Source organism: Carcharhinus amblyrhynchos, chromosome 4, assembly GCF_965287045.1.
Source record: "Carcharhinus amblyrhynchos chromosome 4, sCarAmb.v2.hapA, whole genome shotgun sequence".
Taxonomy (NCBI): domain Eukaryota; kingdom Metazoa; phylum Chordata; class Chondrichthyes; order Carcharhiniformes; family Carcharhinidae; genus Carcharhinus; species Carcharhinus amblyrhynchos.
In genome coordinates, this window is record NC_137327.1 from 67,546,128 (window position 1) to 67,572,881 (window position 26,754).

The 26,754-nt window shown below is 43.7% G+C and overlaps 1 protein-coding gene across 2 annotated transcripts in view; it reads right to left on the reverse strand.

Moving 5' to 3' along the window:
- The window catches only part of slc25a14 (solute carrier family 25 member 14), a 186,918-nt gene that overhangs the window by 131,224 nt on the left and 28,940 nt on the right, over positions 1-26,754 (reverse strand). For both annotated transcript variants that reach the window (XM_080187298.1, XM_080187299.1), the window contains exon 5: positions 25,908-25,993. In XM_080187298.1, coding sequence (XP_080043424.1) covers positions 25,908-25,993 — 86 coding nt within the window. The remainder of the gene's footprint in view (positions 1-25,907; positions 25,994-26,754) is intronic.

Below are 26,754 nucleotides of genomic sequence, written 5' to 3' on the forward strand. Positions count from 1 at the left end.
CTCTCACCAACTTTTACAGATGCACTATAGAAAGCATTCACAGCTTGGTACGGCTCCTGCTATGCCCGAGACTGCAAGGAACACCAAAAGTTGTGAATGTAGCCCAATCCATCATGCAAACCAGCCTCCCATCCACTGACCCGGTTTACACTTCCTGCTGCCTCAGCAAAGCAGCCAGCATAATTAAGGATCCCATGCAACCTGGACATTCTCTCTTCCACCTTCTTCTGATGGGAAAAAGCTACTAAAGTCTGAGGTCACGTACCAAACGACTCAAAAACAGCTTCTTCCTTCCTGCCATCAGACTTTTGAATGGACTTACCTCGCACTAAGTTAATCTTTCTCTAAACCCAGCTATAACTGTAACATTACATTCTGCACTCTCTTGTTTCCTTCTCTATGAACAGTAAGCTTTGTCTGTATAGTGTGCAAGAAACAATACTTTTCACTGTATGCTAATAAATTTGACAGTAATAAATCAAATAATCTTCATTATGGGGATGAACTTCATGAATGCCAAGTAGTGGCAGCTAATGATTCCAAGGGACCATTTGTGCCAAAACAACAGGAGAGATGACCTTCAGCTGTGCAGGAAGAGAACGTACAATAATCTTGACATGTTTAAGTTGATGGATCTTCACGAGTGGATGATGGTGTCAGACAAACAGGTTTGGGCTATATGTAGAGGATCAGCAGAGAAATGTACTCCTGGAATTGGCTCTAAAATTGCCCAGTAACATGAGTGCCCAGATGCAGAATTAGCAGCGATAGCTGATACAGTAGGTCATCCTGATATATTCCCATCTCCAGTAGACATTTATTCTGAAAGCATGTATGTTTGTAATAGCTTAACAGATTTTCTGCCACTTTGGGAGGCTCATGTGCCTGCAGATAGAAAACCATTAACATCTGCAGCCTTGTTAAAACTTATTCTCCAGAACGCTAATGATAGGACATTTGGAATTAGTAAAGTTAAGAGCCCCCATAAAACTTCACCAAGAGATAATGTTACGGCCAATAAGTTAGCAAAACAAAGGGCTCATTCTGGTGATATTTGGCAGCCTCCAGTGTGGATCAGATTGATGCTGTGACAGTCAGTCAAACAATGTTGAAGATTTAATATTGGCTCAGAGTGGAAATGCTGATTTAAAACAAGGGCTATATCCAGCTCCCTATGACGGATGGAAGGATAAATTACACCTGAGATATGGAGTGATTCTTAAAGAGTGACAGTATTTAGTACCAAGGCGGGATAGAAATCAAATTATTTATCAATGTCATAATGGACATGGTCATCAAGGCATAGATACCACAGTAGAATGGTAATATGGAAAATTTCTAACCAGTTAATAAGATGTTTGAACAGAATGCATTAAGACACTGACAGGATTACCAGGAAAGAGTTAAAGGATTCTTGAAACAAGTTAATAAGCTAATGAGAGAATAGTTTACACATGTGCAAATACAGTAATAGAATTAAATGGGTAATTATGATTTTAAAATATACATATTGATAGTTTGAAGAATTTTTAAGTATTGAATCATTGCTCACTTCAGCCGAATGCAGGTTACTGTAAGGGGTGATGGTAAAGGTGAATAGTTCAGAGCCAAAGGCCTGGTAACCTCTGTTGTCAGCAAATTAATTTGGTCATGGGTAGTGGTCCTATGGCTTCATGGATCAAGAGGAGGGAATGTGGCTGAATGATCTTCAGAGATTTAACTTTTAATATGCTGAAAGATCTTCAATCAGGCAAATCTGATTTTTGGTTGAAGTTGCTTTTTCACTATGTGGGATTTTTTTGTGGCCAAACTGGCCTAGAACTTGTCAAAGGACATAAGGTGTCAGATGTAATAGCTTGTCCTTGGCAGGGAAGAGTTCTTTTGGAGCCAGTGTTCCTTATCCAGACATTGGAGTATAAACAATATGCACCTAATCAGACAATGAAATTGGGGTTTCTGATTAATTCACTGGCTGGTTACCAAGGAACTTTTGGCATTTAACTCTGCTAACACAAGAAAGGCAACGTGAAGAACCCAGAAACCAAGCTCACAAGGAGGGACAACATCTGGAAGAAGAAGAAAACAAAGGACTGATTCCATGTGACAAAATCCTGGCCATGTTTTAATCGCAAGTGGAAATCAATCATGTTAAGCAAAGTAACAGAGTGAGAGTATTTGGTTTATGCATTGCAAGTATTTACTGTTGTTTAAGTAGCTACAGAATAAAGGAAATTGTGTTTACGCATTTAGTCAATTTTGCGTCTTTATTTGCTACAGAGGTTAAAATACACAGGTTTATACATAAGATTAAAAAAAAATTTATAGACAGGTAGAGAGTGGTAAAATCAGGATTTAAATTGATCTCCTGTCTATGACACTCCAAAGGAGTCAGAAGGAAACAGAAGGACAAATATACAGGCTAATTGCTGAGAAGTAAGATTCATGAGAATGGTTCCAGAGATGAGGAACTTCAGTTACATACAAAATTTGGAGAAGTTGGGACTGTTCTCTTTGAAGAGAAGGTAAACAGGAGATTTGACAAACGTCTTCAAAATCATGAGGGATCTGAACAGAATAGTATCCAATACCAAGATACTGAACACCAAACTCATTTTATACTTTAAAACCGGACACCAAAAGATTGGAAATGATGAATACCCAAGGCTAACCCAATTTTTCTTGCGGACTGGAACTACTCCTTTGTTTCAAGAGAACAAAAGAACATTCTAGGCTGATGTGAGTCAATGCTCTTTCCTCAAACCAATCCAAAGAATCTGAATGGGTCATTCTACAAACAAACACACTGACTGTCTCAAAAACGCAGAAATATTAATGCACAACACAGAATGTTGGATTTGGCATGAATACCGCCCTTTATTTGGGAAAAAAAGGCTGAAATTTGTGAAAAGCTACATAGAGGCAGCCATATTTTTACTATCTGTTTAAAATGTCAATCAATTTGCAAGCAAACTACCAAAGCCATTAAAACCATTAATTCAACCAGTTTGCAAACCAGACAGATACCTGAGCACCTAGAGGAAACCAATGCAGACACAGACAGCGACCCAAGCTGGGAATTGAACTCGAGTCCCTGGTGCTGTGAGGTAGGAGTAAGAAAACACACAGCTTTTTCGACACCAAAACATACATCTCAAGGGCAGTATGACTGCAAATAAATTCAGCAGTTAGGGAAAAGCTGGGCACACACAAAGAATCACAGGATGGCTACAGCACTTCGTGATAATTCAGCATATCACATTTACATTCATTCTCTGAAGGACATTCCTCTGCCTTTTGCTCACAGCCCTGTACATTCTTCCTTTGCAGTTACCATTCAATTTCCTCTTGAATATCTGCCTCCAAAATACTCCTAGGCAGTGCATTCCAGATTTATTCACTGCATGAAAATGATTTTCCCCATCACTATTACTTTGTTTGCCAATTATTTTAAATCTATGTCCTCCCATTTGCCATCCCTCCACCAGTGATAATGTCTTTCTCTATTTGTTCTGTCCAGAGTCCTTATGGTTTTGAAGATTGGAAAAAAGTAACCCCTTCTACTATCTACAGTCCCACTTCCTTTAGCAACCTGGGATGAAACCATCTGGACAGATAACTTATTTACCCCCAGCAAAGCCAGTCTTCCCAGTACCTCGTCCCTTTCAATGTTCACACTATCCATCGCCTCCACTATCTCAACATCTACCATTATTTTGTACGATATTCCTTCCATGTCAGAGGAATAAGCTCACATCCTCTATCTTTTATAAAATACATAATAGATACCTTCATGCTGAACTTCTAAAAATATACAAATTGGCCAAAGACATTTTTAAAATGGCCAAAGCTATGTCAGTTTGTGAGCCTTGAACACAAAGAACTAATATGATGGTATCTCAGAAACTTGCACCTTGTTACCTCAGAAGAAACACTTATAGGTTGCAGAGATCAAATTCAAATTGGAATTATACAAATCCATCTGCAATTCATAAGCCAGGCCAGGCCAATGGGAGACTATTCGTCTGCTCAAAGGACTCACAACCTCCTTTCAAGTCTTAATTTGCCTTTTTACTATCTCTAAGATTCAGAATACCTGACCCCACCTGCACTTTTTTTTACTGCAACTTCTGTACCATCACCAACAAGGCTGATACATTACTGTGTGCCTATCTCCTCAAGTCAATTTCACCAGAAAAAGCATTGGTTTCTCTGCCTGTCGTCCTCAAAGAAAGAACGTCTCATTGAACTTTGATTATGGACTTATGTGAAACAATAATTATTTTCTTTGTGGTCTTTGTTCTGTAAATCTATCTCCATCTCTCTTTTATTGCTTAAATGCATAGAGAGTTGCTTCGCAATGCCTCTCTCACATTTTCTGTGTACAAAATATTGAGTTAATTCTATCATGAGTTTCAGAGGTGTTATTACTAGAAATTAAATCACACCAGAACTGAGGGATTGGTCATAAAAGGGGAGGCAAATCAAAACACCTGTTTATAGACAGGTGCAGAGAGGAGAAATCAGGGCTTTTTAAATTAATCCTTTCTGCAACAATGAGTAAACACCAATATAAATAACTCTGTGCACTTTTCAGCATATATCACCCTCTATGTCCCTAACAGGACCCAATCAATCCCTTACCACCTGTTTCCGCCTGATGTGTTTTTCAAAGATTTTTCAGTTCCCTTTTCTGTTCACTGCCATTCTATTTTTATATTCTTTCTTTGTCAGTCTTATTTTCCTCTTCACTTCTCTCAACTTGTAATTGACCTGGTTTATTCTTGAAGTATTCACCTGACATGCATAATACATCCCTTTCTGTTTCATCATGATCTCTTGAAAGAGTTAATAATCAAGTTTAAAGATCACACGAGCTGCTATGAAAACAAATAAGTGCCTAACAAGTGCCTTCAGAGAGAGGCACCAATGCTATTAGACTTGGCAAAACTCATTAAATCAGACATCTGCAACCATGAGGGATTAATTCACATTGCGAGCTGTACTATGATAGCTAATAATGTATTAATGTGTTTTCACACTGATTGAATTTTATAATGAAGCAAGAGTGAAGTGATTGTGATTGATATATGCTAATTACTTGTAATCGAATTGCCTATGTATCTCGGAATATGCCACTCTGGTTAGCTAGATATACACTGTAGGTTTTAAACAACAAAAACAAAGAACAAAGAACAACACAGCACAGGAAACAGGTCCTTCGGCCCAACAAGCCCACACCGCCATTTCAACATTGAGAATGCCCTCTTCCACCCATGACCCTTGTCTATGCTTATGGCACTCCACATTGGAAACCAGATTGAGGGGAGGCTAATTTAGGGACAATTTGTTACACCAATTAGCCTAACAGCACATCTTTGGGGTGTGGGAGGAAACCACAGCAGCCGGAGAAAACCCACGCAAGCATAGGGAGAATGCGCAAACTCCCACAGACACTGGCCCAAATCCATGTATCTGCACAGCAAACAGTGATAGTCACTGAGCTGTCGTGTTGCCCATCAGCTGGTCCAGTTTTAGCATACACTAACGACGTGAAGCACTAGGCTACTCTCGAAACATCCAAGAGCAACCCTCGCACAACCCACCGCGTGTATGCCCCTTGTCGGGCAACAAGATGGACCGAAACACCTGTGGATTAAAAGAGAAAAACATCAATACCATGCATATCCTTATGCAAACATTCAAGGGAATCCCCAGAAGCTCAAAAGTAAAACAAGCGAGCCAGAAAATATGTTGGAAGGTCCATAGGAATTTATTGATTTCCAGGGATGTCCCAAGGCTCTTGATCCTTGTTTAAAACAGTCTCCTATATCCCTCCATCTCCATCCTGCTCATGTGCCTATCTAAGTATCCCTTAAACAACTCCAGTGTGCCTGGCTCCACCACCTTACTTGGCAGAGCATTCCATACCCCACAACCCTCTCTGTGTGAAAAACCTCCCTCTAACATCTGAATTATATCTCGCCCCCCTCACCCTAAGCCCGTGGCCCCTCGTGATACTTGTTTCCAATCTAGGAAAAAGCTTACCACTGTTTACTCTATCCATACCCTTCATAATCTTATACTCCTCTATTAGATCTCCCCTCATCCTCCTCTTTCTAAGGAAAACAGCCCCCGTTTGCCCAATCTTTCGTCATAGCCCAGTCCTTCCATACCAGGCAGCATCCTGGTAAACCTCCTCTGCACTCTCTCCAGGGTCTCCACGTCTTTCCGGTAGTAAGGCGACCAGAACTGTTCGCAGTACTCCAAATACGGCCTAACCAACGTTCTATACAACTGCAACATTAGACTCCAGCTCTTATACTCTATACTCCTTCCTATAAAGGCTAACATACCATAAGCTTTCTTAACAACCTTCTCCACCTGTACTGCCACCTTCAGTGTCTTTGCTTGTAGTTTGCATTCAAACAGTTGTTTAAGAGAACTCCATGCCTTGGTTTGGTTACTTGAAGGGTACAGTTGTGATCGATTAAAAGACTGACATCCATGCCGTAACAACCCTTTTTGGCTCTTACCTGTCGTCCTTGTTGGAATGTACCGTGCCTGTACATGAAGGGCCTCTTCCTGAACGATTGCTCATTGGAGATTTTCCTGCCAAGTCTCTGGTATATTTTATCCTGGGAAGGTCAATTCTCATTACATTGAGCTTAGACCTCCGCCAATTTAGAAGTTCTAATTTACATTGTTCCTTGCTCTTGTCCACTACTTTATGATACCCAAATGTCTCTCCCACAGGTACTTGGTACACTTGGTCCATCTCATTTTCCAACACAAATTCAGTAATGTGACCTTGCCAATTGCGCTGAGAATATACTAATCAAGAAAGTGCTGAATGCATTACAGAAATTCCTCTCCTTCATTATCCTTTGACATTATCCCAATCGATATTTGGTAATTAAATTCCACCTGTTTCATGACTGCATAGCTCTTTCAGACCTCTGTGATTTCCCTGCAGCTTATAGAATACACCAAGATCTTAGTTCTTGCTTCTCAACTCTTAACAAAATGGGCTATCATCACTAGCCTTAAGGATATCTCCTCTTTCCAAAACAGCAATGGTTTTCTTAACCAGTATGTGCCAACACAGCTCTATTTTTCATTTTTCAGAATACTGCATTTCCTTGTACATTAAATGTTTAGTGCTGAACATTTTAAACCATGTTTCTATTATTTCCATAACATATTCCACAAGATATTTGTGATTGAAGCTCCCAAACTGGTGGAATTACAGCAATAGAATGGAGAGAGGGCCTGTCAGAGACTAAGTACAGACTCAATGGACTGAATGGCCTCTTCTGCACTGTAGGGATTCAATGATTCCATGAACTTCATTCATCATACTTTCCGCGTTATGCACATGCATTGTAATCCTGCCTTTGCATTTCTGTTATCGCTTTTTGTCTGCTCCTATCTAATATGGAACTACTGTCTTCTCCAGTACTGTCCAGCACTCACTTTATGCACCTTATTTCACTTTCTAATTCTGTACAGTAGTTTCCATCCCTTGTCAATTTAGTTTAAATCATTCACAACTATACTACTGAACCTTCCTGTAAAAACGCTGCTCCCAGTTCTGTTGAGGTACAATCTGTCCCTTTTGAATAGGTGTATCCTGTCCCGAAGCTAGTCCCAATGTCCCAAAAACTGAACTCCTCCCCCCTACAGCGTGCTTTAAGCAACGCAATGATCCTCTCTATCTTCCCTATTCCCATTTTAAATGGTGCTAGAAATCACTACCTTCCAGCTGCTCCTTTTTAACCTCCTCCTTAGCTACTGAAAATTTGACCAGAGGGCTTTAAATACTTGCCCTCTCTTTGCCAATGTGTATCACTTCCTTCCCCCTACAGAATATTCTGCACTTCCTGATATTCTTTACCCTAGCAATTGGGAGGCAACACGTTACGATCATGAGAGTTATAAATTGCTATCTGATCCATTAACCATCGGATCTCCAATAACGACTACACATACATACAAACAAGCATGTAGAGGAAGGAGTCGGCCATTCAAGCACTCAAGTCTGCTCCACTTTTCAATAAGATTTTGACTGACCTGTCTGTGACCTCAACTTCACATTCTGTCTCCACGTAACCTTGGACTTCTTGTTAGTAGAGAAGCTATCTACCTCTACCTTTAGAAGTATCCAACGATGTTTCCTCCACTGCTTTCTGCAGAGTTTCAAAGATTCACGACCCTGAGAGGAAACATTTCTTCTCATCTCCATCTTCAATGGGAATCCATAAGATCATAAGAAATAGAAACATGAGTAGGCCATTCAGCTTCTTGAGCCTGCTCCACCATTCAAAAGGACAATCCTCTTGTCTACTTTCCTGCCTTTCCCAAAAACTCTTGATTCCCTTACTGATCAAAAATCTATCTCTCAGCCTTGAATATAGACAAGGATTCTTCCCTCATGGCTCTCTGTGCAAGGAGTTCCAAAGACTTACAATCCTCAGAGAAGAAATTTCTCTTCACCTCAGTCTTAAATTGGTACCCCTTTATTTTGAGATTATCCGCAATGGTCCTAGACTCTCCCATAAGGGGAAACATCCTCTCAGCATTTACCCTGTCAAGTTGCTTAAGAAGCCTATATGTTTCAATGACATCACCTTTCATTCTCCTAAATTCAAATGAGTACCAACCTTTGCTCATAAGACAATCCCACCATACCACAGATCATCCTAATGAACCTTCTCTGAACTGCCTGAGAAATAATGTCTTTCTTATATAAGGGCACCAAAACTGCTCACAGTACTCCAGATGTGGTCTCACCAGTACCTTGTACAGTTGCAGCAAGAATTCCCTATACTCATATTCAAATTCTTTTGAAATAAAGGCCTTAAATTTCATTAGCCTAATCTCACTGCACCGATCCCTGTGGAACCCCACTGGTTATAGGTCACCAACCTGAAAAAGAACTCCTTATCCCCACTCACAGTTTCATGCCCATTAGGCCCTTATTTTTAAACTCTGAGCCTTTGACTCATCTTAGCTTAGAACCAGTGCGCTACAGTCCTCAGCACATATGCCCTAACACTAGGAGCTATAGATGAGTCCAATGAGGAATTTTACTCCAGTCTCAAACATTCCTTAGTCCGAATCTCAACAGGTGACAAACTGATCTTCCTCGATTACTTCAGCACCAGAGCTAGAAAGCCTCTTGGGAGTATAATCAGCAGAAACGGGGTAGGGAAATCCAACACTAATAGTACCCTGCTGCTGACAAAATGCCTAGAACATGGGCTTTTCACAACAAAAACCTTGTTCTGTCAGGAAGACAAATACAAGGTCTCATGGCAGTACTCTCACTCCAAGTATTGACACCAGTTCAACTAAGTCATCATCCAAGTGAGGGAGCGCAGGGATGTGCGTTTCACCTGCACCATTACAGGAGCCGACGACAACCGTCTAATCCAGACTGCAATTGACATCGATGTAGCCCCAAAGTAGCAACTGCAACAGAAACAATGCCACAAGAAAATCAATGTTGAGATGTTCCTGATAATAGAGCCTTATTCAGCCAGCGCATCATTGCCAACCTGACGACTCTGTGACCCAGAGATGCAGGAAACACCAAGACTAGTTTGACCAAAATTGACCAGTAATCACATGACTTTTCTGAATCTGAAACAACAACTCAGCACAAGAGCAAGGAAGCAGCTCTACAGCCAGCTGAAGGCTGAAGTCCAGCAACAAACCCGGGGCCTATAAAACAGATGGTGGGTGCAGAAAGTGCAGGAGATGCATCAGTTAGCCGACAAACATGACGCACAAGGCTTTTAGCGCAGCCATGGCCTCGACGTCCAAAGCACCAATGGCCTCACCCCACTGCTGGCCAAGAATGGATTGATGTTCATCAAGAACAGAGACAGTCAGCACCGATAACTTTGCTGGGTGTTTTCTATAGGCCGCCCAATAGTGACAGGGAAGTTGAGGTGCAGATAGGGAAACAGGTCCTAGAGAGATGTAGTAATAACAGAGTTGTCGTGATGGGAGAATTTAATTTCCCAAACATCGACTGGAATATCCCAAGGGTAAGGGGTTTGGATGGGGAGGAGTTTGTTAGGTGTGTTCAGGAGGGTTTCCCGACGCAGTACGTGGATAAGCCTATGAGAGGAGAGGCTGTACTTGACCTGGTGCTGGCTAATGAACGAGGACAGGTGTCGGATCTCTCGGTAGGAGAGCATCTTGGGGATGGAGATCATAATTCTATCTCCTTCACGATAGCATTGGAAAGAGATAGGATCAGGCAGGCTAGGAAGGGAAAGTTTGTCTGGAGTAAGGGGAAATATGAAGACATCAGGTAGATAATTGGACGAATAAACTGGAAGGAGGCGTTCTTGGGGAAAAGTACAGAAGGAAGGTGGCGGATATTCAAGGAATGTTTGACTGAAGCTCTACACGATAACGTTCCGATGAGACAAGGAGGTTTTGGTAGGGCGTGGGAACCATGGTGCACGAAGGTTGTGGTGAACCTAGTCAGGAAGAAAGGAAAGGTGTATAAAAGGTTCAGAGAGCTAGGAGATGTTAAGGATCTAGAGGAGTATAAGGCTTGTAGAAAGGAGCTTAAACGGGAAAGTAGGAGAGCCAGAAGGGGTCATGAGAAGGCCTTGGCAGGTAAGATTAAGGAGAATCCCAAGGCCTTCTACAAAAATGGGAAAGTAAAAGGATGAGAAGAGAAGGGATAGGACCTATAAAAGGTGAAGGGGGAAAAGTCTGTGTGGAACCGCAAGAAGTGGCAGAGGTGCTTAATGAGTACTTTGCCTCGGTATTCACGGTGGAAACTGATCTGGGAGATTGTACTACAGGTTTGCAGCAGTCTGAAAAGATTGAGTATGTAGATGTTAAGGAAGAGGATGTGTTAGAACTTTTAAACTCTATCAAGATAGACAAGTCGCCGGGACCGGATGGCATGTACCCCAGGTTACTGTGGGAGGTGAGGGAAGTAATTGTAGAGCCCTTGGAGATGATCTTTGCGTTGTCGATGGAGACGGGAGAGGTTCCGGAGGATTGCGGATGTGGTTCCTATTTTCAAGGAAGGGAACAGGGATAGCCCGGGAAATTACTGACCGGTGAGTCTGACCTCAGTGGTTGGTAAGTTGATGGAGAGGCTTCTGAGGGACAAGATTTATGAGCATTTGGAGAAGTTTAGAACGATCAGGAATAGTCAACATGGTTTTGTCAAGGGCAGATCGTGCTTTACAAGCCTAGTTGAGTTCTTTGAGAATGTGACTGAACACACTGACAAAGGAAGAGCGGTAGACGTGGTTTATATGGACTTCAGCAAGGCGTTTGATAAGGTCCCCCATGCAAGACTTCTTGAGAAGGTGAGAGGGCATGGGATCCAGGGGGCTTTGGCCTTGTGGATCCAGAACTGGCTTGCCTGCAGAAGGCAGAGAGTGGTTGTGGATGGGTCTTTTTCTGCATGGAGGTCAGTCACCAGTGGAGTGCCCCAGGGATCTGTTTTAGGACCCTTGCTGTTTGTCATTTTCATAAATGACCTGGATGAGGAAGTGGAGGGATGGGTTAGTAAGTTCTCAGGCGATACGAAGGTTGGTGGTGTTGTGGATGGTCTGGAGGGATGTCAGAAGTTGCAGCGGGACATAGATAGGATGCAAGACTGGGCGGAGAAGTGGCAGATGGACTTCAATGCAGATAAATGTGTAGTGGTCCATTTTGGCAGGACCAATGGGATGAAGGAATACAACATCAAGGGTAGGAGTCTTAGCTGTGTTGAAGAGCAGAAGGATCTTGGGGTCTGGGTCCATAGGACTCTTAAATCGGCCTCGCAGGTGGTCAAGAAGGCATATGGTGCACTGGCCTTCATTAATCAAGGGATTGAGTTTAGGAGTCAGGAAGTAATGCTGCAACTTTATAAGACCCTTGTCAGACCCCACTTGGAGTACTGTGCGCAGTTCTGGTCGCCTCACCAGAGGAAGGATGTGGAAGCTATTGAAAGGGTGCAGAGGAGATTTACAAGGATGTTGCCTGGATTGGGAGGCATGCCTTATGAAGGTAGGTTGAGGAAGCTGGGACTCTTCTCCCTGGAGAGACAAAGGTTGAGAGGTGACCTGATAGAGGTTTATAAGATGTTGAGTGGAATAGATAGGGTGGATTCTCAGAGGCTATTTCCCAGGGCTGAAATGGTCGCTACGAGAGGACACAGATTTAAGGTGCAGGGAAGCAAGTACAGAGGAGATGTTAGGGGTAAGTTTTTCACTCGGAGGGTGGTGAGTGAGTGGAATCGGCTGCCGGTGGTGGTGGAGGCGAACTCGCTGGGGTCTTTTAAAAGACTTCTGGATGAGTATATGGGATCTAATGGGATTGGGGGTTATAGATGGGTCTATGGCTTAGTAGGTACAGAAGTGATCGGCGCAACTTGTGGGCCGAAGGGCCTGTTTGTGCTGTAGTGTTCTATGTTCTATGCTGGAAGGAGCACTTTAAAGCGTTCCTTAACAGAAAATCTGCCTTCAATGCGAGTGCCCTCAACTCCATCCCAGATTATGCTATCCATCATCAGCTCAGTGCAACCCCAACACAGCATAAGGTAGAAAAGACCATTCAACAGTTAAAGAAAAAGACAACAAGGATTTCCTGCCAAAGGTTTTCCTTAATCGCCTTTGCCCTGTGGCTGAAAAGTTCCTCCCTGAATCGCAATGTAGATTCCACCCACAATACATGTTGCAACAGATATGATCTGACCACATGAAAACTAAAGAGAAAAGCTGGAACAGCACCAGCCCTTCAAAATGGCCTTCTTTGTCCTCACAAAGGCCTTTGACACAGTCAACCATGAGGTATAATGGAGCAGACTCCCCCACTTCAGCTGCCTCCAAGTTAGTCACCATCTTCCACATGCTCTACAATGACATGAAAAACATTATCCTGACTAATAGATCTACCACAGATCCAATTCATGTTCAGACTGGGATCAAGCAAGGCTGTGTCGTTGTACTGACGCTGTTCTCAATTTTCACTGCTGCAATGCTCCATCTCATCCTTGAGCAAGCTTCCCACTGGAGTGGAGCTAAACTACAGATCAAACAGTGAGGTGGAATTAATATGCATATATTATGGAGGAAAATAAGTCATATTAATAACTAGTGAAAGGGTTAATAGAGACAAAACATAAAAGCTTACACAATGTTTAACCGCAGGATAGATAGCAGCTAGTTCCAGGCACCTGACCTTCAGCTGGAATACTATGGTGGGAAAAGGCCTTTAAATCATGCATTGGACAAGGGAATAATTCATATTCTAACATCCAGACACAATTGTTGAAAACAATACTCAATTGAGGCAAGTAAAAACCTTACAGCAATTGGGTATTATAATTAAGCAAGTGTAAGGAGATTGTGATTGGTTTTAATTGTATTTTTATATGATGTAACCTTTTATGATTGGACAAAGATAACACCTATTCTTTTATTGCTTGTAATTGAAGCTGAGACTTTAATTGCCTATGTATTTCTAAATTTTTCTCTCTGAATGATTTCATTCAGAGTCCTATAGCTATAGCCTTCTTTAATAAATCATTCTGAACCACTCAGTGACTTTGTCCAGCCAATTGGGAGAAATGATTGTTTTAAATACAACAAGAAAACCATTGTATTAGCTCTGCAACGAACAGGAGTTTACTCAACCTTTGCTGCCTTCAGGTCACATGCAAGGTTGTCCCATCCTCTGTCATTGAACTACAGCATGATGCAAGTGTCTGCACACACTCTGAGGCCAAACTCCAAGCCATCATGAACACATTCACTGAAGCACGTGAGAGCACGGGCCTCACACTAAACAGACAAAGGTCCCATACCAACCAACTCTGCACACATAGCACTGCCCCCATGGTTATCAAAATGCATGTGAGGCCTTGAACAATGTGGACCACTTTCTTGACTTTGGCAGCCTACTGTCAACAAGGACAGACATCACAATGAGGTTCAATACTGTCTTCAGTGTGCCAGAACCGCATTCAGTCACCTGAGGAAGTGTGCGTTTGCATACCAGAACCTCAGACCTGGCACCAAGCTCATAGTCTACAGAGAGTAGTGATATCCAACCCTTCTATATGGCTCACAGACATGAGGGGGGCAGGGTGGGATCTGGCCGTTCCACCCACCACAGGAATTGTAGCAGGCCGGGAGTGGACCATGCAAGAGTCCATTGACCTTGGGCAGGATTTTCCGGTTTTGGGGCAAGTGCAGCTGGAAAGCTCCGACTGTGGGACAGCAGAATGTCGAAATTCTGGAGAGGCGTTGAATGAATACTTTTCTTCAGTGTTCACTAAGGAGAGGGGCCATGTTTTTGAGGATGAGCGCGTGATACAGGCTCATAGGATGGAGGAGGTAGAGTTCTGAGGGAAGGTGTATTCGCAATTTTGAAAAACCTGAGGGTGAGCAAGTCCCCTGGACCAGATGGGATACATCCTAGGATACTTTGGGAGGCAAGGGATGAGATTGCGGAGCTTTTAGCTTTGATCTTTGGGTCCTCACTGTCCACGGGGATAGTGCCAGAGGACTAGAGAGTGGCGAACGTTGTTTTTCTTTTCAAGAAAGGAAATAGGAATGACCCTGGTAATTATAGTCCAGTTAGTCTTACTTCGGTGGTTGGTAAGTTAATGGAAAGGTCCTGAGAGATAGGATTTATGACCATTTGGAAAGATTCAGTTTAATCCGGGACGGTCAGCACAGTTTCATGAGGGGTAAGCCCTGTCTCACAAATTTCATTGAATTCTTTGAGGAGGTAACTAAGTGCGTGGACGAAGGTAGAGCAGTTGATGTTATATACATGGATTTTAGTAAGGTGTTTGATAATGTTCCCACAGTAGGCTCACGAAGAAGATAAGGAGGTGTGGGATAGAAGGAAATTTGGCTGATTGGATAAGTAACTGGCTGTCTCATAGAAGACAGAGGGTGGTGGTGGAGGGAAAATTTTCAGAATGGAGGCCAGTTACCAGCGGTGTACCACAGGTGTCAGTGCTGGGTCTTCTGCTATTTGTGATTTTTATCAATGACTTGGAAGAGGGGGCTGAAGGGTGGGTTAGGAAATTTGCTGATGACACCAAGATTGGTGGAGTAGTGGATGGGGTGGAGGGCTCTTGTAGGCTGCAAAGAGACATTGATACGATGCAGGGCTGGGCTGAAAAGTGGCAGATGGAGTTTAACCCTAATAAGTGTGAGGTGATTCATTTTGGTAGGACAAACTTGATTGCATATTACAGGGTCAACGGCAGGGTTCTAAGGAACGTGGAGGAACAGAGAGATCTTGGGGTTCATATCCACAGATCTCTGGAGGTTGCTACTCAAGTGGATAGAGCCGTGAAGAAGGGTTATAGTGTGTTAGCATTTATTAACAGGGGGTTTGATTTTAAGAGCCGTGGGGTTATGCTGCAACTATACCAAACGTTGGTGAGACCACATTTGGAATAGTGTGTTCAGTTCTGGGCACCTCATTATAAGAAAGACGTGGAAGTATTGGAGAGAGTGCAGAGGAGATTTACCAGGATGCTGCCTGGTTTGGAGGGTAGGTCTCATCAGGAAAGGTTGATGGAGCTGGGGCTTTCCTCTTTGGAGCGGAGGAGGATGAGAGGCCACTTAATAGAGGTTTATAAGATGAAGAGAGGGATTGTTAGAGTGGATGTGCAGAGACTATTTCCTCGGGTGGATGTAGCTCTTACTAGGGGGCATAGCTATAAGGTTCATGGTGGGAGATATAGGAGGGATGTCCGAGGTAGATTCTTCCCTCAGAGTGGTTGGGGTGTAGAATAGACTGCCTGCTGTGATAGTGGAATCGGACACTTTAGCAACTTTCAAGCGGTTATTGAACAGGCACATGGAGCACACCAAAACGATAGGGAGTGGGATAGCTTGATCTTAGGATTGGACATAGCTCGGCACAACATTGAGAGCCGAAGGGCCTGTACTGTGCTGTAATGTTCTATGGTCTATGTAAGTACTACCAGTGCTGTGTCTGTAAGGTCCTGCAAATCCACCAGCAGGATAGATGCACCAACATCAGCATTCTTACTCAAACCAGCTCTCCAGCATCAAAACATTGACACACTCAATCTGCTCTACTGAATGGGCCACATTGACATGAGACTCTGGAAACAAGTGCTCTGTTTGGAGCTTTGCCATGGCAAGGGAACCCAGGAGGCACCCTCAAAGCTTCCTTGGAAAAGTGCACCATCCTCACTGACACCTGGGAATCCCTGGCCCAAGACACCTGAAGTGAGGAAAAGCACCCAAGAAGGAGCTGAATACCTTAAGTTTTATCACCAAAATGAGCTGAAGCTCGAAATGTCTCATGGCCCAGATCTACAGCTAACAAACCATCATTATGGGTAGTGTAGCCGAATCATGGATGTTTCTTACATACATAGTGGGTAATTTACAGGTTAACTATATTTAACAAAGTTTATTGCGTTATATATCTGTGTTTGTATTTTGTTCTTATAAGTGAAGGCATCTTGGTAAAACTTTGATTAAGAAGCTGGTTGAAGTATCTGAATTGGACAGATACAACATTTGGTGACTCAGACAGGACTTTGATAAGAAGTAACCATATTGCTCCAAATTCAAACCCATCAACCCCGTATTCTCCACACTCCATCTGAGCCCCAATCTTAAGTGACTAATATAGACCTCAACCAGCCAATTAGGCCTTAAACCAGATATCTGGAACATGAGGAGTACAAACTTTAGTAAAGACCTAGGATAATTGGGAGACTAGAAAAATCTCTGTGGGCAGGAATTCAGTGCTAAACTGGACCCCTATCCCAACTGTTTTCTCACTCCACTTCCACCAATTCCTAGCAGAGTATAACGGCCAGTTGTACAGAATAGGAGGATGTCATCCGTGCATATTTAAACAACAAATGGCCCAAGTGGGTACAGTGACGCGAAACCCCAAAATCGGATCTGGGGTCCGAAGTAGAAATTGCTGGAGCCAAGCCCATACAGAGGTGGGTAAGAGGGCTGCCAGACTCAGAAAAGCAATTGCAACTGCAAGATGCTAAGAACAACTTCTTGGAATGGAAACAGAGATAAAAAGAATAAACAGGACAGAGAGGCCCAGTTCACCAAGTTGAAGGAAGAAAGAGAGAGGAAAAATGAGAGGGGAGAGGAACCATGTCAACGTTGCACATACAAGTCAATTCCAGGCCCAGTATGACAAGGCACATCAAAAAACACAGTGCGATATTGGTGAGCAAGATGCCACTGTTACCCAATTAGAGGATCGAAAGTAATATGCAACAACCTGCAGGTTGTGGTAAAAGTCTTACACCTAACAGGGAAAGAAAACTGGACCTGCAATATGGACCATAGCAAATGCTGCGCAAGATAAATTACAGTCCCAATTGGCCATTAAAAAAATAACGTGCGTCTTTGCCACACATTCCGGGGTCAGTGACTCAGGAGTAGAATTATAGGAGCTAAAGAAGATACCTCTGATTATGCAACGGCAAACCCCACTGCCAACTGAGTTTGCCCTCTTCCCTGTTTCAAAAGGCAGAACCAACCACACTTCCTGAACAGACCCTGGAACTGAACCCCGTCCCCATGAATCCAGTCACCACCCACAGACAGGACGAACATAACCCCAATGTCACCTGCTTAATGCCCGTGATTCAGCTCACTGACATCACAAAAGCGATCAGGGTGTTCGGACTCACCAGGGATTCTTTTTGAGAACGTCGCCCCATACTGTATCCTTAAATGGGCTAGACAAGGCAGAGGAGGTCAAGTTCACTCTCCTATGTGTAAGCCTGCAAATCCGCCCTACCCTACTCAACCCCCAAAATGTAGTGGGGGAATCTCTCTACCCTGTCTAGCCCCTTCATTATCTTGTAAGTCTCTATAAGATCCCCCCTCATCCTTCTAAACGCTAACGAGTACAGGCCAAGTCTATTCAATCTCTCTTCGTAAGCTAACCCCATCACCTCCGGTATCAGCCTGGTGAAATATCCGGCGGCATATGCAGGTCAGCTCTGGAACCAGTTCATTGGGGTTTTTGGTGAAATAAACAAGAGCCCAATTTGACAAAAACATAAGAACAAGGAGCAGGAGTAGGCCATCTGGCCCTTGAACCTGCTCCACCATTCAATAAGATCATGGCTGATCTTTTCGTCAACTCAGCTCCACTTACCTGCCAACTCACCACAGCCCTCAATTACTCAAAAGTTTCTCTATCCTTGCCTTAAAACATTCAATGAGATGGCCTCAACTGCTTCACTGGGCAGGGAATTCCATAATTCACAACCCTTTGGGTGAAGAAATTCCTCAACTCAGTCCTAAATCTGCTCCCCCTTATTTTGAGACTATGCCCCCTAGTTCTAATTTCACCTGCCGGTGGAAACAAGTTCCCTGCTTCTATCTTATCTATTCTCTTATCTAGGCCCACATCAATCCACGTGGATCTGCCACATCCTGATAGCCCAGGCCATGCACACCAGTCACAAATTGTGACCTTGGAGACAATACACACAAGGAATGGGTTATCCAGAAAATTACTCGCACTTGGGAGCGGGACGTCAAACAGAGAAACATCCCTAAATTCACCAAATCATGAAAAAAAAAGCCCATCTGCCCCAACTCAAATCTTGACTTGGTGTGGCAAAACGAGGGGGAGGTAGAATCAGAGGACCAGTAAACCTGAACGCCCACTGCCATACACTCCTGTTGATTGCTGACACAGGGAATCACAAGCCTGCACAGGACAGCCCAATCATGGACACTGGGAACCATACAGAACTGAGCCCAGAGGCCCACCCCCACAAGCACAGTGTTATAACTGCAGACCCACAACCATAGAGCGGCACAGTAACACAGTGGTTAGCACTGCTGCTTCACAGCTCCAGGGACCTAGGTTCGATTCCCAGCTTGGGTCACTGTCTTTGTGGAGTTTGCACATTCTCATTGGGTCTGCGTGGGTTTCCTCCGGTTGCTCCAGTTTCCTCCCACAGTCCAAACATGTGCAGGTTAGGTTGATTGGCCATGATAAAATTGCCCCTTAGAGTCCTGAGATGCGTAGGTTAGAGGGATTAGTGGGTAAATGTGTAGGGATATGGGGATAGGGCCTGGGTGGGATTGTGGTTGGTGCAGACTCAATGGGCCAGATGGCCTCTTTCTGCACTGTAGGGTTTCTATGATTCTTTGATTTCATCCAGTCAAGGGGGACCAGGTACTTGATAATAAAAATAGATACCATTTTGATTTCTCCAGAATAAACTACATGTGGCTCTACTATCTGGGATAAATCATCTCAGAATGGATACAGCAGTCCAGTGCCACAAACTCCACACAGACTGAAGAACAGAAGATCAACTTTGATAACACAGGATATATGTAGTTCGCTCCATTAGGCGCAGGCAAGTGTGAGGATGGTATCCTATGGGCACACCCCAATAAGACTATCTTCTACGGCTGTAACAATCAGAGGATGATGGTGTGGATGAACAGCGGGATCTAGGTGTATGTGTACATAGATCCCTGAAAGTTGGGAATCAAGTAGATAAGGTTGTTAAGAAGGCATACGGTGTCTTGGCGTTTATTGGTAGGGGGATTGAATTTAGGAGTCGCAGCGTCATGTTGCAACTGTACACAACTCTGGTGCGGCCGCACTTGGAGTACTGTGTGCAGTTCTGGTCCCCACATTACAGGAAGGATGTGGAGGCTTTGGAGAGGGTGCAGAGGAGGTTTACCAGGATGTTGCCTGGTATGGAGGGGAGGTCCTATGAGGAGAGACTGAGGGATTTGGGGTTGCTTTCACTAGAAAGAAGGCGGCTAAGAGGGGATCTTATTGAAACATATAAGATGATTAGAGGTTTAGATAGGGTGGATAGTGATAGCCTTTTCCCTCTGATGGAGAAAGCTAGCACGAGGGGGCATGGCTTTAAATTAAGGGGGGGTAGTTATAGGACGGATGTCAGGGGTAGGTTCTTTACCCAGAGGGTGGTGAGGGATTGGAATGCCCTGCCTGCTGCGGTTGTAAATGCACCTAGTTTGGGGGCATTTAAGAGATCCGTGGATAAGTTTATGGACGAAAAGGGATTGGTTTAGATTAGTGGGTCATTGTTTTTTTTTTAAACCGGTCGGCGCAACATCGTGGGCCGAAGGGCCCGTTCTGCGCTGTAATGTTCTATGTTCTATGTACAGGAAGGACAATGGAAGCTCCAATTATTGCTCCCTAAGGGCAACCCTGACAGTGATTAGTGGGCCTATACTAACCATGAGTGCATGGAACTAGCTTGCTTAGCCTACGCCCAGAAAAAGGGCTAGAATTAGGAAAGAGGTGCCCTGGTAAAATAATCTAGGACAAATACGTCCACGCGCAATTAAAAATAGATTATGGCCAACACACCCTTCCCTACTTGGCCTGAAGGCACACCAAGCCCCAAAATAGGTTGATATTAAAATGCACAGGGAAAACACTATTCAACAACATCCACTACGAATTGGTATTAGTAGTGGTGGACTTAGCCGGGACACAGTTAGCGGACTAGTGCTCCTCGCCACTCAGGAAATTATAACTCCATTTGACCCAAAGATTGTAAAATCAGAAAACTGGGACAGAAGAAGAAGAAACACCTAGGTCAAAGGGGCACAAGAGGAGGAGAAATGCATACGGGGCAGAGGTATCCACCATTTATACGTTTGTTTTAGCTGATTTGGACAACAAGCTCAGAGTCCTAACTGACAAGTTAAACAAACCTTGGGACAGTTTAAATAAGAATGCTCAGCAAGATACCGAGGCAGGTTTGACTTGGAACAGGGTCAGTAGCCCATCGTTGCTTTGCTAGAGGCCCAGTCTGTTAACCAAATCATCCAAGGGAAGGTGGAAGACGATGCCCAGCAACAGAGCCTAACTCCGTAATGTCTGTGGGCAATAAATGGTCGTGCAGTTGAGAGAGAACCTTGACCAGGTTAGCAGGGGGAAAGTTCTGTCCTGGATCAGCAACGAGCAGACTGAATATCTTTACCGGCGACCAAGGCACCCTAATATCAATAACTGCCAATTGGGGCAGCTGACCAAGGTCTGGTCTAATGACAGTTGTAGAGGTACCCCAGGATCTGCATTGGGGACGATATTAGGAATCCCGGCAATTTTAAAAACCAAAGTTGGGTTAAGAGGCAGAAAACATAGGAATTGTCCAAGAAAGAACGTGGATGAAATATCAGGGAATTCTAACCTACGTGGTTGAAAAACGAAGGAAGGTCATAGGCACCAGTTTGGTCAAACGTGTACATGCAGACAAAGCAATTGTGCGCTCATATACGAAAATGAACACGCCTTGTGTGCATTCAGGACAACCACTGATCTAAATTGTACATTGAACGTTTTCAATCTGGAAAAGAGATCACCCGAGTAGCCTACAGGGGAGAGGGAGAATACTCTCCTTAGCCGAATACCAATACGAGGCAGCAACATGTAGCATTCCCAACATTGCCTTATTATGCCACACATTCCTGTTCAGATTGGACTACTCAACAATGGTAAACATACATATGTCAGAACAAACACTGATAAACGCTAGTGAGGAGTTGAGGCAAAATTTGGGAATGTATTTTGAAAGATTTGGTACCAGGATGACACTTCTGCCCGACAATCCAACAATCTGGATGCAGTTGATCACTGCACACAAAACCTTCATCAAAGTGGTGCAGCAAACAGAGAAAATAAAGAAGAAAATTATCGAGATTAAAGTTAGTACATGGTGGGAGGACCTGTGAGATTGGGGTACGAATATCCAAATTCACTCAGGTCTCCTATCCTACCTGACCGTAACAGGCATTCTACTTGTGGTAGTATACCTAACCACCCTCATGCTCGAGTTCGTCCGATGGAGGAAGGAATTCCTCCAATATCTGGATTTAGAAAGGGCCACCCAAAACCTTGAAAGGCTGCATGATAAGGAACCTTGACACTCCCTCACGTGCATGACTATGTATTTATTTCAAACCACCTTGTATGCGTGTGTATATTTACACAAGCACATGTATCATTGTGCTATTAACATGTCATTTGAACATAAGAACTAGCAGCAAGAGTAGGCCATCTGGCCCCTCCAGCCTGCTCCACTGTTCAATAAGATCATGGCTGAATTTTTCGTGGATTCAGTTTGCACTGTTTCCTTCTGAAAATATTTGTCTGAATACCCCATGGTTCACGTACCTTTTTGAACGTAATGTTTGATTGACTTGTTAATATAGTGGGCTAGGGAAAGAATATTGTAAATCCAGGATTCGAATACTTGCTCATTTGAGGTGCTTTGGTTAAGATTGACAGATCTGGTTCACTGACGCTCACTGGATCAACAGGAGGGACTGTAGTGCTGAGCCCAAAATAAAATTGGACATTTGAAAAGAAAGAATTGGGCACTCTTAAGTTAAACTGCAGTCAGCTCTGGCAAATAGCCTGCAGAAAATCAGACCTGGCAAAGTTCGAATATACAGAACTCAGACAGGCTGCTGGAGCATGTCTGGATCTGCCCTATCTATAGCACATCAAGTGATCATCGCTCCTATTCGACATGCACTGGCCTATTGTCTGCAGCCTAGATGGGGCCAGACTTCAAGGCACCTGGAGCAGGCTCAGATGTCCTGTCAACAGGTCATCAACTAGATCATCAGGTCTTGAGACTCCCCTCCCCACCTGAGGCCCCACTGACAGAAGGATAAGCGCAGGTGAATTTCTAACTGTAAATCTTCATTCTTACACGCTCTTGGTCAATTTCCAAGCTTCCTTTCCTCTCAAGAGTCCTTCAATGTGTTGCTATCTACCCATCTTACCCAGGATGTTACATTTTCATGTATGCAATCAGGTTTCACCTCTGCCAGAGTACTGAACAGGCACTTACCATAATAAACAAGTAACACCCTATGTGACTGTGGCCATGGGAAACTGTCCCTCCTCATTTCCTTTTACTTTCTGCAGTCTTGAACACCATTTACATCATCCTTCCCTTCTAAAGCTTCTCCATTTCTTCCCACTGGGTAATATTGAACTTGCCTGGTTCCATTCTTGTCCACTTGAAGTTAAGAGAATCACCAGCTTATCTTACCACTTTCCAGATTGTTACTTCCATTATCTCCTCAGGAAATACTTCTCTAGCAATGACGCACCTCCATGCAAAATCATCCAGAGACATATTAGGTTCGGCATGAATACTGTGACATTCATAGAACATAGAACACTACAGCACAAACAGGCCCTTCGGCACACAAGTTGCGCCGATCACATCATCACCTACCAACCTACAGACCTAACTATAACCCTCAATCTCATTAAACCCCATATACTCATCCAGAAGTCTTTTAAAAGACCCCAGCGAGTTCGCCTCCACCACCACTGACGGCAGCCGATTCCATTCACTCACCACCCTCTGAGTGAAAAACTTACCCCTGACATCACTTCTGAACCTCCCTCCCCGCACCTTAAATCTGTGTCCTCTCGTAGCGACCATTTCAACCCGGGGAAATAGCCTCTGAGAGTCCACCCTATCTATTCCTCTCAACATTTTGTAAACTTCTATCAGGTCGCCTCTCAACCTTCGTCTCTCCAGGGAAAAGAGTCCCAGCTCCCTCAACCTAACTTCATAAGGCATGCCTCCCAGTCCAGGCAACATCCTTGTAAATCTCCTCTGTACCCTTTCAATAGCTTCTACATCTTTCCTATAGTGAGGCGACCAGAACTGCGCACAATACTCTAAATGAGGCCTGACAAGGGTCTTATAAAGTTCCAGCATTACCTCCTGACTCCTAAACTCAATCCCTCGATTAATGAAGGCCAGTACACCATACGCCTTCTTGACCACCTCCTCCACCTGCGAGGCCGATTTAAGAGTCCTGTGGACCCGGACCCCAAGATCCTTCTGCTCCTCAACACTACTCAGACTTCTGCCCTTGATAGTGTACTCGTTCATCCCGTTGGTTCTGCCAAAATGGACGACTACACATTTATCCGCGTTGAAGTCCATCTGCCACTTCTCCGCCCAGTCCTGCATCCTATCTATGTCCTGCTGCAACTTTTGCCATCCTTCCAGACCATCCACAACACCACAGACCTTCGTGTCATCAGCGAACTTACTTACCCATCCCTCCACTTCCTCATCCAGGTCATTTATGAAAATGACAAACAACAAGGGTCCCAGAACAGATCCTTGAGGCACTCCGCTGGTGACTGACCTCCATTCAGAAAAAGCCCCATCCACAACCACTCTCTGCCTTCTGCAGGCAAGCCAGTTCTGGATCCACAAGGCCAAAGGCCCTTGGATCCCATGCCCTCTCACCTTCTCAAGAAGTCTTGCATGGGGGACCTTATCAAACGCCTTGCTGAAGTCCACGTACACTACGTCCACGGCACTTCCTTCGTCAATGTGTTCAGTCACATTATCGAAGAACTCAACTAGGCTTGTAAGGCACGACCTGCCCTTGACAAATCCATGCTGACTATTCCTGATCATGTCAAACCTCTCCAAATGTTCGTAAATCTTGTCCCTCAGAAGCCTCTCCATCAGCTTACCAACCACTGAGGTCAGACTCACCGGTCGGTAATTTCCTGGGCTATCTCTGTTCCCTTTCTTGAAAATAGGAACTACATCCGCAATCCTCCAATCCTCTGGAACCTCTCCCGTCTCCATTGACGACGCAAAGATCATCGCCAGGGGCTCTGCAATCTCTTCCCTCGCCTCCCACAGTATCCTGGGGTACATCCCATCTGGTCCCGGCGACTTATCTACCTTGATAGAATTCAAAAGTTCCAACACATCCTCCTCCTTAATATTCACGTACTCAATCCTTTCCATCTGCTGCAAATCCATAACAAAATCAGCTCTATCTCCGCACAATTCAGCTCTATCTCCGCACAATCTCCCAATCCCTCCATTGTCTCTAATATATCACATTGCTTTCCTGACACGGAATACTGGATAAGCAGAAATCTCCTCCAACTAAGTATTGCAATGATCAAAGCATATGTCTTCAGACATTGACACCCATTTCATCCCTCTTCTTGCGCACCAAGGCTGAACTAAATATTTTGTAACTTGATTCTGATCGTAGCTTCTAATCCCATATCCTCTCAATCTCCAAAACACATACTTTCACTTCAGTAATACTGCAATCTTCATCACTACCTCAGCTCATCCACTGCTGAAACAATTGTCCATGACTTTGATATTTCCATGCTCAACAATTGTCTCCTGGCTGGCCTCTTTTCTTCTGCCTCCTGCAATCTTAAGCACACCTAACACTCTGCTTCCCACAAATTAACTTGCACTAAGCCGGAGTCATCCATCACCTGTGTTCACTGACCCACACTGGTTCTTGTTGAACTATGACTCAGTTTTCAAATTCTCATCTGTGAATTCAAATCCCTCTCTCAAAATGTCACTTCCCTATTTCTGTAACATCCTTTACAACTTACCGAAATTACAGCAAGCTTCCAACTGTGTCCTCCTTCACAGGTCCGTGTTCATTGCCCCAGTATTAATGGTCTCGCCTTCAACTACCTAGGTCTTAAAATTGAATTCTCTCCAGAAACCTTATCCTACTCAACCACTTCTTCTTCCTTTAAACATAGCTTTAAACCTCGCTCTGCGATATACAGCTATTATTCGCTTGTTTTATTGTCTCTTTGCTTAGTTCTTGTATCAAACTAAATTTAGCAGTATATTAAACGTCCTTGGATATTTTCTTTCATTAAAATAATACATACAAAAGCAATTTCTTATTGTAGGGAACATGCATGGGATTCCCTGAATTTTCTGTTTGTGCAGAAACTCATTCCTGGTTTCCATTAGCACACAGCTCAAGCTGTGGACTGAATGCGGCTTTCCACATGCATGTGTTAAAAGGAGTGTACTATACTCAGACAGTTTTTCCGTGTACCTTCAGAACGTCTGTAGGATTGGCAATCGAGGATGAAACTACTCCAGCAAGAATCCCACACAGAACATTTACAAGGAGCGTTTCATCTGTAAATTGAAAAGAATTCACTTTAGTGGAAAGGCAAGTCAAGGGCACAGTGACCAAAAGTAATGTTAACACTTAAAACAAATTAAAAGGGTAAGTATTTAAAGGCACCAAAGTTTCTTCTCCACAGCACCAGCACAGTGAAAGCCAATGCCCAGTTTAGGATTACATGTGCAAGCCTCAGTCTGGTGCATATTTTAATTTTAGCGGTTGTTGTTGCCATAGTCATAGAGATTTACAGCATGGAAACAGGCCCTTTGGCCCAATTTGTCCATGCCGCCCTTTTTTTTGAAACACCTAAGCTAATCCCAGTTGCCTGCATTTGGCCCATATCTCTCTATACCCATCGTACCCATGTAACTAATCTAAATGCTTTTTAAAAGTCAAAACTGTACCTGCCTCTACAACTACCTATGGCAGCTTGTTCCAGTCACTCACCACCCTCTGTGTGAAAAAATTGCCCCTCTAGACACTTCTGTATCTTTCCCCTCTCACCATAAACCTATGCCCTCTAGTTTTAGGCTCCCCTACCTTTGGGAAAAGATATTGACTACCTAGCTGATCTGTACCCCTCATTATTTTATAGACCTCTATGACATCACCCCTCAGCCTCCTACACTCCAGAGAAGAAAGTCCCTGTCTATCCAGCCTCTCCTTATAACTCAATCCATCAATGCTTGGTAGCATTCTAGTAAATCTTTTCTGCACTCTTTCTAGTTTAATAATATCCTTTCTATAATAGGGTGACGAGAAGTGCACACAG